The 12,989-nt window shown below is 41.9% G+C and overlaps 1 protein-coding gene and 1 pseudogene across 2 annotated transcripts in view; one reads left to right on the top strand and one right to left on the bottom strand.

Annotated features, from left to right (window-relative positions):
* LOC311101895 (neurofibromin-like) overlaps window positions 1–12,989 on the bottom strand; it is a 178,213-nt pseudogene that overhangs the window by 86,953 nt on the left and 78,271 nt on the right. The window lies entirely within an intron of this gene.
* LOC311101454 (neurofibromin-like) lies at window positions 1,115–12,407 on the top strand (the record flags this gene model as incomplete). Its single annotated transcript, XM_084142613.1, has 4 exons — window positions 1,115–1,222; window positions 8,814–8,957; window positions 9,248–9,331; window positions 12,213–12,407. Exons 1-4 carry the CDS (start codon window positions 1,163–1,165, stop codon window positions 12,405–12,407), a joined length of 483 nt encoding a protein of 160 aa, XP_083998739.1. The 5' UTR covers window positions 1,115–1,162.

The following is a 12,989-nucleotide window of genomic DNA, read 5'->3' as shown; positions in this document are numbered from 1 at the left end:
CTGAGTCAGAAAGGTGCTTCTCTACACTGAAAAGGATCAAGACCTTCCTGAGAAACAGCATGACACAGGATCGCCTGAACGCTCTGGCCATGCTCTCCATGGAGAAGAAACTTGTCAGGGACATTCCTGACTTTAATCAAAGGGTCATTGAGAGGTTTGCCACTCAGAAGGACAGACGGGCAAAATTCCTGTACAAATAAGATGACAGACACACACACACAGAGCAGCTCTGGGCGCATGTTTCTTTGTATATAGTTGACCTTAGCATAAAAAATCCAGTTATATATGGTACTCTAGAAAGTCTTAATAGTGTCTTTGCTAATATTACTGTATATATGTTGTTTTGTATCAATTAATTGTTGCAGTTCTGGAGCACATTAACAATTAGTCACATTTAGTATGATCATAAAATACTGTATGCTATTCTTCCAGTCAAAGGTTTGAGTTCATCCACTTGATATCCATTTCTATATTATACATCCTTTTATACAGTGTAAGATTTCCTATAAACTTTATAATAATTTCATGTTATTGTCCACTTTCCACTCTGTTCTGACAGCATGCCTGTTGCGTTGCCTGTTTACTACCAATGGTGAAAAGTTCACTTTAAATGCAAATGAAAGGCTTGGGTTTGTGTAATATGTTTTTGTGTAAGAATGCCTCAACTTTTTAATATTGGCATTAAATAATTACTGAATGTTTCACTGAGCACTGCTGTCCTGCAGTTTGTGTTAAAATATATCGCGATGGTTACAGGAAAAAAAAAGTATGGCACAGCCCCACCGAGAATATTTTTCACCAGCCGCCACTGATTGTTAGATATTTTCATTAACATATGGTAGCAAGTCAAGCTATCTAGTTACATGTTACAACATTATATTATATGGCCAATGTTTGTGTGCATTCTCTTTGCTCTTACCTTCGACATCAACAAGCGACACACGGGCATCTTTGCTCAGTAATCTCCTCTCCCCATCGGTTTCACTGGGATGACATCCGGTGGTGTGGCATGGTAAAGCTTGCTCAAAGGGGAAAATAACCAACCCGTACTGTCTTCTTCAGACGGCGGTTTTGGAACTTATTTCTGGCTTAACATCGCCACGAACCTCCACATTCGTATTGGAATTGCAAGCAGTCATTCGCGGTTTCCATCTGCTCGGCCATGGCGGCACATAAACCAGTGGAATGGGTTCAGGCCGTGATAAATAGATTCGACGAGCAGGTAATATTATATTGTATATGAGTTGGAAGTGGGAGTAGTTAGTTAGCTGCAACTGCAAGCAGTGAAGCATTTGGAGGGCTTGAACAGGTAACTAGCTAACTTATTTCTGCCACTGCAAAGTGCATACTAGCCTGCTTTCTAGCTAACGTTAGCTAGCTATAGACAAAGTAACTACTACGTTAGGACAAATATTTTTGTATCTGTTAGGATGATGTGTAACAAAAGTGCAAGTTACTTTTAGCTACCTATCTAGTAAGCTTCCCATGTACTTAGCTAGCTATCCAACTAAACATGCATTTTCATGTTGCTTCGATTTTGGGTGTTGGTATAGCTAACTCGGACTGTTAGGAGAGGTTGCACATAACGTCTAATATTGGCTAATTCTGGCAGTAAATTGGGGAACAGATGTCACTACTGTACCAGCTAGGGAGTCATAGCTAACTGTAAACAAATGAGAGGTGTGACTCCAACATGCACTGATTAAAATGCAAGGTCTGTCACATGCAGTGAAAAAAATGAAGAACACACACTCGTTGCATGCTGTCAGCCAACAGTCATGTTACTGTCTGTCTGAGGAATCTGGATTTGCAACCTGGCCATGTTTCTGCTCTGAGGTAAAGGCTCAATACTAAGATAAAAAAGCAACATGAATCCCAGTTTACCTATTTGCTTATGGTCTTGCCTACGCCTAGCGAACAGTTTTTTAAATTATATGAGAAAAAAATATTCCATTTTATTTGGAACGGCAAACCAGCCAAAATTAAACGGGCCTATTTATATAATGAATATGAATTCGGAGGACAGAAATTATTAAATATTAAAGCATTAGACCTATCACTAAAAGCTTCAGTCATACAAAAGTTATACTTAAATCCGAACTGGTTCTCAAGCAAATTAGTAAGATTGTCTCACCCAATGTTCAAGAATGGCCTTTCTCCCTTTATTCAGATTACAACCACTCATTTTCAGTTATTTGAAAAGGAAATCATCTCCCAAATATCACTATTTCTAAAACAAGCCATATAAAGTTGGTTGCAATTTCAATTTAATCCTCCAGAAACGACAGAACAAATAATGCAACAAATATTGTGGTTAAATTCAAATATACTAATTGACAAAAAACCTTAATTTTTTGACAAAATGTTTAAAAAAGGTATAAGCTTCGTAAATGATATCATCGGTAGGACTGGTGGAGTTATGTCACACATGCAGCTAACAAAAACATATGGAAATGTCTGCTCTACCCAAAATTACAACCAAATAATTGCAGCCTTACCGCAAAAATGGAAGAGGAAAGTGGAAAGGGGAGAAAGTAAGGAACTCGTCTGTCGGCCTTACATTAAAGAACATAATTGGTTAAGGAAAACTGTAATAAATAAAAAAGTATATCAGTTTCATTTAAGGACCAAAGGATTGACAGCCGTCCCATATAGATTGCAAAATAGTTGGGAAGAGATTTTTTACGTACTGATCCCATGGCATAGTGTTTATGAACTGACACGCAAAACGACATCGGATTCAAAAATTGGAATCTTTCAATTTAAATTATTATATAAAATTCTTGCTACCAATATAATGTTATTTATATGGGGGATACAATCTTCCCAGCTCTGCAGATTTAGCTGTGAAGAGACAGAATCATTAGATCATTTGATTTGGTTCTGTCCAGTTGTAGCTTGTTTTTGGACACAGGTCCAGGAATGGCTGAAGGATTGCAATATTTACCTGGAGCTAACCTTGCAGATAGCATTACTGGGTGATCTGAAAAGTCATAGTCAATCGATCAATAATATAATAATACTTTTAGCAAAAATGTTTATTTTTAATTCACAATCTGTAGAAGCAATGAGAATAGAAAGGTTCAGAACTTTTGTAAAACATCACAGTACAGTTGAAATATATATGGCAAATAGAAATCCTATATGGATGGTGTTAAGAGCTAGATGGGAGGTGTTGAATGGAGTTGAAGTATGGGACTAATAACAACTAACAACAAATAATAACAAGATAACTAATAATGTAAGTATATAGGTTGTATGTTGGGAGCTTTTGGGAAAGAGCACAGTTAGAAAGATATGGCATATAGAAGCAAACCGGATGGACATCATGAAAATGATCGGAGAGGTTGAGAGTAGAAGTAGTTCAGGAGCAAAAACTAATAAAATATAATTATTGTAAAATTGACTGTGTCCATAAAATGTAGATGGTAAGTATAAGCTGGAAGTAGAGGCCTAAGTATTGTTGTTCACTAATTTACCCCAAGTAGGGAAAGGATGGCGGGGTTGAAAAGTAATAAAGGGGAGTATAGATATAAAAAACATGGGGGATTGGATGTGATGCAGACAATTACATTGATGGAAGTTACAATCTATCTGCAATATTAAGCTGTTTAGGTGTCTGCGTGCAGTGTGAAGGAAGTTAAAGGTAGTCCCGAGAGCCAATGCAGACTAGCATTTGTGCAATGACTGGAAGGCTACAGGTACACTAGCATATGCTACTGTACAGTACTGCTATAGTATCCCTTTAAGGGTGCCAAAGATTCCTCTAATGAACTTGAGATTGAAGCTATGTGAATCATTGGGTCAGGTAGTCTATCCAGTCCATCAATAGTTTTTACACTTGTCTGTTGCCCCTAACTGTTTCTCATCAGGAGTCATTATCAGTCAATATTATCATATTGTAAGATCAAGGTTGTAAAATGCTCCAGCTTATTTGTTGGAAAGTTTGTTGTTGCTTGAGAGCTGGTATGTCTGTAAAGCAGCTCTGGGTCTCAATTTCATCCATTGGAAACTGAGCTTTGTCTGTTTTGGTCGTCAAAGACCACCACGAAAGGGACTGAAACAGATGGTTCTTTTGGGATGGTTCTTGCAACCATGCTGCAGTGCAAGCAATGCCGCCAGAAACTCTTAACCTTCTTTAAACTATTTTGGGTGAAATCTGTTTTACAAATAAACTTGAAAAGGGTTAGGCCTAGTTTAGGCCTACCAGAGTTTGCACTATGCAGAGGTTTGGATTTAGCCTAAACCTGCTCCAAGTGCCATTGCGCACTGTGCAACTGCCCTCAGCTCCAGTACAACTTTGGGTATAAGACTGTCTCATACCTCCTTTTCTTTGCCTTTTGAAAATGAATATCAGCACTTTGTGTGCAGTTTGGGTAGGTTCTGGGCCTCAGGTTTCAGAGGCTACAGAGGGACTCTGATGCACAGAGTGGTGATTGTACCCAGGCTTAGCGGCTCTGCTCGGCTTATTACAGTTTGATGAAAGTGTAATAAGGGATTAAATCCACCTTGTGTTGTTAAGACCATTTAGAAGCCTCTAAGTCAGGGGTAACTATTACCCTACGAGGTCCGGAGCCTGCTGGTTTTCTGTCCTACATAATAATGAATTGTATACACCTGGTGTCCAGGTCTAATTCAGTCCCTGATTAGAGGGGAACAATGAAAAAATTTAGTGGAACTGGCTTCGGGTTCCAGAGTTGAATTTGAGGGCTCTATGTCATAGGATTGCATGTGTTGGCTTTATGAGGGTGGAGTTCATAGTCAGAATCAGATTTTCTGTGTGAACCTTGCTTATTTTTCCCAAAAATCTACCCAGTGTCCAGAAACAATGAAAGTGTTGTGAACAAGTCTAAATCACAGTTGTATGCAACTTCAGATTCCTAAATTGTCTTGGTTGTAATGCATGCACCTGGGGCGGCAGGTAGCTTAGTGGTTAAGAGCGTTGTGCCAGTAACCGAAAGGTCACTGGTTCTAATCCCCGAGCCAACTAGGTGAAAAATCTGTTGATGTGCCCTTGAGCAAGGCACTTAACCCTAATTGCTCCTGTAAGTCGCTCTGGATAAGAGCGTCTGCTAAATGACTAAAATGTAATGTAAATGTAAAAAGCTACCCGAGAGAGGTTGGTGGATGCCAATGTGATGTACTAGATTAATGAGAAAGAAGAACCTCAACCTAGTAGTATTGGTCATCACAGCATCAGCCCAGAATCGTCATATCATCAGTGCATCTCTTCTTTAAACCATGACCTCTGCAGTGTTGGTGCATCGTCATGGAAACTGAATCTGTTCACCCCCACCCCACCATACCCCCTAAAGCAGAGTTGTGACTAAAGGGTGATCGGAAGTGACTTTTTGAAGCAGGTTAGGAGAGCATTTTAGCTAACCCTAACCCTTTTCCTAACCTTAACCTAAGTCTCCTAACCTGCCACGTTAATTATCCTAACCTGCTACGTAAATTCTCCTGACCTGCCACGAAAAAGTAACTTCCGGTCGTAGCTGTACTCCCTGCAGTCAGAACCCTAGAGCAGCTGAGTTGTCAAAAGACGAGATGGCTCCAGTGAACAACACTGTTGGAATACTGATGTTAAATTATAAATGATGTTAAATTACTGTATATTGATGTGTGTGGCCAAAATGACAAAATATTTTATAGAAGTCATGGGTAGTAGAATGCTCAAAATGCAGTTGTAGGCTTGAATCTCTTCATTGATTTTCCATTAATTAGAGAATGTTTCGATACCTTCTTATTTAGTGTCACTGTCTGTTTTCAAAGAGTACCTTGATAAGAATTGGTCAGCAAGACATATCTCAACATTATAACATTGTCTCATCATATGGTCTTTATATGGTGTCCCTTCCATGAATTAATTGATGGTATTCTAAGAGAAAGGCCCTTGTATATACAGTGGGGAGAACAAGTATTTGATACACTGCCGATTTTGCAGGTTTTCCTACTTACATTGCAGGTTTTCCTACTTACAAAGCATGTAGAGGTCTGTAATTTTTTATCATAGGTACACTTCAACTGTGAGAGACGGAATCTAAAACAAAAATCCAGAAAATCAAATTGTATGATTTTTAAGTAATTAATTTGCATTTTATTTGCATGACATAAGTATTTGATCACCTACCAACCAGTAAGAATTCCGGCTCTCACAGACCTGTTAGTTTTTCTTTAAGAAGCCCTCCTGTTCTCCACTCATTACCTGTATTAACTGCACCTGTTTGAACTCGTTACCTGTATAAAAGACACCTGTCCACACACTCAATCAAACAGACTCCAACCTCTCCACAATGGCCAAGACCAGAGAGCTGTGTAAGGACATCAGGGATAAAATTGTAGACCTGCACAAGGCTGGGATGGGCGACATGACAATAGGCAAGCAGCTTGGTGAGAAGGCAACAACTGTTGGCGCAATTATTAGAAAATGGAAGAAGTTCAAGATGACGGTCAATCACCCTCGGTCTGGGGCTCCATGCAAGATCTCACCTCGTGGGGCATCAATGATCATGAGGAAGGTGAGGGAACAGTCCAGAACTACACGGCAGGACCTGGTCAATGACCTGAAGAGAGCTGGGACCACAGTCTCAAAGAAAACCATTAGTAACACACTACGCCGTCATGGATTAAAATCCTGCAGCGCACGCAAGGTCCCCCTGCTCAAGCCAGCGTATGTCCAGGCCCGTCTGAATTTTCCAATGACCATCTGGATGATCCAGAGGAGGAATGGGAGAAGGTCATGTGGTCTGATGAGACAAAAATAGAGCTTTTTGGTCTAAACTCCACTCGCCGTGTTTGGAGGAAGAAGAAGGATGAGTACAACCCCAAGAACACCATCCCAACCGTGAAGCATGGAGGTGGAAACATCATTCTTTGGGGATGCTTTTCTGCAAAGGGGACAGGACGACTGCACTGTATTGAGGGGAGGATGGATGGGGCCATGTATCGCGAGATCTTGGCCAACAACCTCCTTCCCTCAGTAAGAGCATTGAAGATGGGTCGTGGCTGGGTCTTCCAGCATGACAACGACCCGAAACACACAGCCAGGGCAACTAAGGAGTGGCTCCGTGAGAAGCATCTCAAGGTCCTGGAGTGGCCTAGCCAGTCTCCAGACCTGAACCCAATAGAACATCTTTGGAGGGAGCTGAAAGTCCGTATTGCCCAGCGACAGCCCCAAAACCTGAAGGATCTGGAGAAGGTCTGTATGGAGGAGTGGGCCAAAATCCCTGCTGCAGTGTGTGCAAACCTGGTCAAGACCTACAGGAAACGTATGATCTCTGTAATTGCAAACAAAGGTTTCTGTACCAAATATTAAGTTCTGCTTTTCTGATGTATCACATACTTATGTCATGCAATAAAATGCAAATTAATTACTTAAAAATCATACCATGTGATTTTCTGGATTTTTGTTTTAGATTCCGTCGCTCACAGTTGAAGTGTACCTATGATAAAAATTACAGACCTCTACATGCTTTGTAAGTAGGAAAACCTGCAAAATCGGCAGTGTATCAAATACTTGTTCTCCCCACTGTACATGAAGATCATTGAGTCAAATTTGTTATGTCACTTTTTTTTTTTTTTTTTACATAATTCATCTTTAATGCGAATATCTAAACATCCCATCTAGGGACAATAACAGTTCTCTTTTCATGAAAAATAGGCCTCACTTTAATTACGTTTCTTCTCTTGGCTCATTCCTCTCATCCAATGTTCATTTCCTTCCCCCTGTTTCCCCCAATCATGTAATGAGCACACAGTGCATTAGTGTGTATACAATGTCAATCAGCTATGCCAAAGTGCACATAAGGGAAGAGATGGCTCCGTGACCTTTTAGGAATTCCAATCCCGGCCTGTGAAACAAAGTGCTTACTGTCTGTCTCTGGTCCCGGACGGACAGTCCCTGAGCTGAACTGGATGTGAAAGATATGAAGCAGGGATGGGCCTGTGTGGACTCTGTGCATTCCAGTTCAGACGGCTGACTATTCTCCTACCCTCTGTTTTTGGACTTTCATTCCCAGGCCAAGGTTTCTCCCTGAGGGGCCCTAGTGGTAGAGAGGATCCAGCTAGTAAGCAGTCCTAGGCCATGAGCCTCTTCCTTACCATGGATGCAGGTCTGAACCGAACTGTTTCCTTATTAGGTCTGCAACAGTGTAGTCTCCCCTTACCATACTCCCACGCCTGTTCATCACTTGGCTGTTGGGGAAGCCTGGAAGTGGAAATTGAGGCTAACAACATCCTGGCTCTGTTGCCCCACGCCTACGCACGGGCCTGAAGGAGAGCCAGAGCCACATCAGGGAGGAGTGCTCCATGCAGAAAAGCTCACTTCTCATCTGTGCTGCTGCTTACGGCTCATTAACACTCCAGGCCTGATGTGCCCCGCGTACACACTAGCCAGCCACAACACTAGGCAAGCTTACAGGGGCTCCTGCCCATGAGGTCTGGCCCAGCTGGCCCTTGTGTGAGTGAGTGAGATGTAGCCTGCAGGTGTACAGCTGTGGGCGTATGTTAGAGTTGTGGCGAGGTTCTTCTTAGCACAGGGCTTCATTGCTCTGTGACTGCAGGACGTCTGCTCCTTGACCTTCGTCAGGTGTCGGAGACGTCCTCATAGCGCGAGAGGTGTGACATAGCACTTCTTGTGTGGAAATGTGTAGTGTGGATATGTGTAGACACATGATAAGAACGTGAAACCATGGCTTTGTGTAATTCCATTAGCCTTGCTCAAACCTGCTGCATATATGGTCCACTGTCTAACACGTTCACCCGTGGCTACGTACTCCTGTACGTACACATGATTTTCTTCTCTTTCTCCTTAGCTTCCCGTTAAAATGGGACATCAGAACAACCACACCAAAGTCGGCACAGAGCACAACAAGGAATGTCTCATCAACATCTCTAAGTACAAGTTCTCCCTCGTCATCAGTGGCCTCACGAACGTACTAAAAAATGTGAACAACATGGTAAGTGGAGTTTTTAACATATCTCTTTTAGCTGTTTATTTGACTTTAGCATGAGTAATGGGGATCACTACGTTGCGCGTCATCAACCCTACCTCCTGGAAGGCTTGTGTATTGTGTCAAAACTCCAAGTCAACTGAAGTTTAGGATGCCCACTAAGGGCTGGAAGTGGTGTTTGCCGAATCACTGTGTCCTCTGTGTCTGTAAGCCCTCATCTCCCCTCCCCTCCCCTCCCCTCCCCTTCCCTCCCCTCCCCTCCCCTCTCCTCTCCTCCTCTCCTCTCCTCTCTCCAGCAGATATTCGGGGAAGCTGCTGAGAAGAACCTCTACCTCTCCCAGCTGATTATCCTGGACACACTGGAGAAGTGCCTGGTGTCGGTGAGGAAACCCCCATACACTCTACATCTACTGTATCCCTCCTTACATCACCTTTAGTTGGTCTGATAACCTATCCCCCCCTACAGTTGTTTGTATGTGTTTGTATTGTGTATAAACATTTCTCCATTTTAGTTTTCCCCCAGCCTGTCCCATATTAGTCCTATGACCTCCCCCAACTCAAACAGTTTTCTGTTGATGAATTTAATTGAACATTGCCAGTCAAGAACATTGGCCTCAAAATATTGCACTTATTGCACCAATATTCTAAAACGCTATGGTTCTTCCAACACAACGCCAGCATTACATTGGTTGGATGGATCCTGGATGCCCCTGTTCTGTCTCTCTCTGCTTTTTCCAGACAGACACAGACATACACTTAAACCCCTTCCTTCACTCGTGCTTTCTCTTCCCCTCTGAAATAGGTGCCTCTGTTCTGCGACCCTGCAGCAGTAGATTACATTTGCAGGTGTTTCCTCGACTTGAGTTAGTGGTTTCACAGCTTCCAATGGGATCGCCGGGAGTTTCCTGTATAGGTTTTTCATTAGGCCATGTCGTCAGATGGAAGCCAGCTGCTCTGCTCATGGACTATATGGAACTTTAGTTAGAAATGTAGAGATGTTATTTTTTACACATTTCTAAGTATAGTAATAGCCTCATTTTGTGTTACACTATTTCCTACATATGAGTGAGCTACAGGTTTTGAATGCAGTTGTATGCAGTCTGTCCCAGTATGAGGTTGCCAGTTTGACACAGTAGTTTTGGAAATGAGCCAATGGGAGCACTTGCGAATCCCAGGTGGGGACATACTGTGGTTGTGCCCCTGAGCGAGGCACTTAACCCACATACATGTATTGCATGTCCAGCTGTATAAATCCGAACTATGTGAGAAGTTGCCTCTGATAACCTGAAAAGCACTCCTTGTTTTCTCAGAGAACCTGTAGAAACCAGCGTGCACATACACTCTTTCCTCTCATCATGTTCCCTCTCTTTTTCTCTGTATTCATCTTCCTCCTGAACAGCAAACCTGGTTTCAAAAAAACAAATAAAGCAACACCTCAGGGCACAACGCCTCTCCTCCATGTGACCTACTTGTTGTGTGTATGTACTGACATGTATGTAACTGATAGATATACACACACACTACATGTTAATGGTTTTAAATGTACAGTACCAGTCAAAAGGTTGGACACACCTCATTCCAGCGTTTTTCTTTATTTTTTACTATTTTCTACATTGTAGAATAATAGTGAAGACATCAAAACTATGAAATAACACATATGGAATCATGTAGTAACCAAAAAAGTGTTAAACAAATCAAAATATATTTGAGATTCTTGAAAGTAGCCACCCTTTGCCTTGATGACAGCTTTGCACACTGTTGGCATTCTCTCAACTAGCTTCATGAGGTAGTCACCTGGAATGCATTTCAATTAACAGGTGTGCCTTGTTAATTTCTGGAATTTCTTTCCTTCTTAATTCATTTTAGCCAATCATTTGTGTTTTGACAAGGCAGGGTTGGTATACAGAAGATAGCCCTATTTGGGAAAAGACTAAGTCCATATTATGGCAAGAACAGCTCAAATAAGCAAAGAGAAACGACAGTCCATCATTACTTTAAGACATGAAGGTCAGTCAATCTGGAAAATTTCAATAACTAATGCTCTTGCGGCTGAATGGGAGCAAGTTCCTGTAAGTGCAGTCGCAAAAACCATCAAGGGCTATGATGAAACTGGCTCTCATGAGGACCGCCACAGGAAAGGAAGACCCAGCGTTACCTCAGCTGCAGAGGATAAGTTCATTAGAGTTACCAGCCTCAGAAATTGCAGCCCAAATAAATGCTTCACAGAGTTCAAGTAACAGACACATCTCAACATCAACTGTTCAGAGGAGACTGTGTGAATCAGGCCTTCATGGTCGAATTGCTGCAAAGAAATCACTACTAAAGGACACCAATAATAAGAAGAGACTTGCTTGGGCAAGAAACACGAGCAATGGACATTAGACCAGTGGAAATCTGTCCTTTGGTCTGATGAGTCCAAATTGGAGATTTTTGGTTACAACCGCCGTGTCTTTGTGAGACGCAGAGTAGGTGAATGGATGATCTCCGCATGTGTGATTCTCACCGTGAAGCATGAAGGAGGAGGTGTGGGGGTGCTTTGCTGGTGACACTGTCAGTGATTTATTTAGAATTCAAGGCACACTTAACCAGCATGGCTACCACAGCATTCTGCAGCAATACGCCATCCCATCTGGTTTGCGCATAGTCCCACTATCATTTGTTTTTCAACAGGACAATGACCCAACACACCTCCAGGCTATGTAACGGCTATTTGACCAAGAAGGAGAGTGATGAAGTGCTGCATTAGATGACCTGGCCTCCATAATCCCCCGACCTCAACCCAATTGAGATGGTTTGGGATGAGTTGGACCGCAGATTGAAGGAAAAGCAGCCAACAAGTGCTCAGCATATGTGGGAACTCCTTCAAGACTGTTGGAAAAGCATTCTAGGTGAAGCTGGTTGAAAGAATGCCAAGTGTGTGCAAAGGTGTCATTAAGGCAAAGGGTGGCTACTTTGAAGAATCTAAAATATAACAAATGTTTTGATTTGTTAAACACTTTTTTGGTTACTACATGATTCCATATGTGTTATTTCATAGTTTTGATGTCTTCACTATTATTCTACAATGTAGAAAATACTAAAAATAAAGAAAAAACCTTGAATGAGTAGGTGTGTCCAAACTTTTGACTGGTACTGCATGTAGATTGTAAAGTATTTTGTCTGTAAATTATTTTTCGTTATGTGTCGGACCGCAGTAAGACTAGCTGTCGCCATTGGTGTCAACTAATGGGGATCCTAATAAATCAAATAAAATCCCCCCAGCAATCGAAGGACTGCCTGCGTCTGGACGAGACCATGCTTGTGAAGCAGCTGCTGCCAGAGATCTGTCACTTCATCCACACGTACCGTGAGGGCCACCAGCACGCTGCAGAGCTCCGTGCCTCTGCCTCAGGGGTCCTCTTCTCCCTCAGCTGCAACAACTTCAACGCTGTCTTCAGCCGCATCTCCACCAGGTAACGCTAACCCTGATCCTGAGGAACTACAGACTGTTGGCTAATTCAGTGTCACTATCACTGTGTTGATGAGCAGTTGATCAGGTGTGTTAGTACAGGGCTGGAACAAAAGCCTGCCCACCCTGTTGTTCTTCCAAGGTCGATGGAAACTCACCTACGTTATTATCTTTTGTGCAAAAATGCATTTGTGTCTTTAAACAGTTCCACCAGACCTGATTTTCCCAGAAGTGTAATATTACAAATGACCAGTGGCGGCTGGTGAAAAATATTCTCGGTGGGGCTGTGCCATACTTTTTTTTTCCTGTAACCATCGCGATATATTTTAACACAAACTGCAGGACAGCAGTGCTCAGTGAAACATTCAGTAATTATTTAATGCCAATATTAAAAAGTTGAGGCATTCTTACACAAAAACATATTACACAAACCCAAGCCTTTCATTTGCATTTAAAGTGAACTTTTCACCATTGGTAGTAAACAGGCAACGCAACAGGCATGCTGTCAGAACAGAGTGGAAAGTGGACAATAACATGAAATTATTATAAAGTTTATAGGAAATCTTACACTGTATAAAAGGATGTATAAT

Source organism: Coregonus lavaretus (genome assembly GCF_964263955.1).
Source record: "Coregonus lavaretus genome assembly, chromosome: 26".
NCBI classification, from domain to species: Eukaryota; Metazoa; Chordata; class Actinopteri; order Salmoniformes; family Salmonidae; genus Coregonus; species Coregonus lavaretus.
Note: the sequence above shows the minus strand (reverse complement) of the source record. Positions and strands in the feature narration are given on the sequence as shown.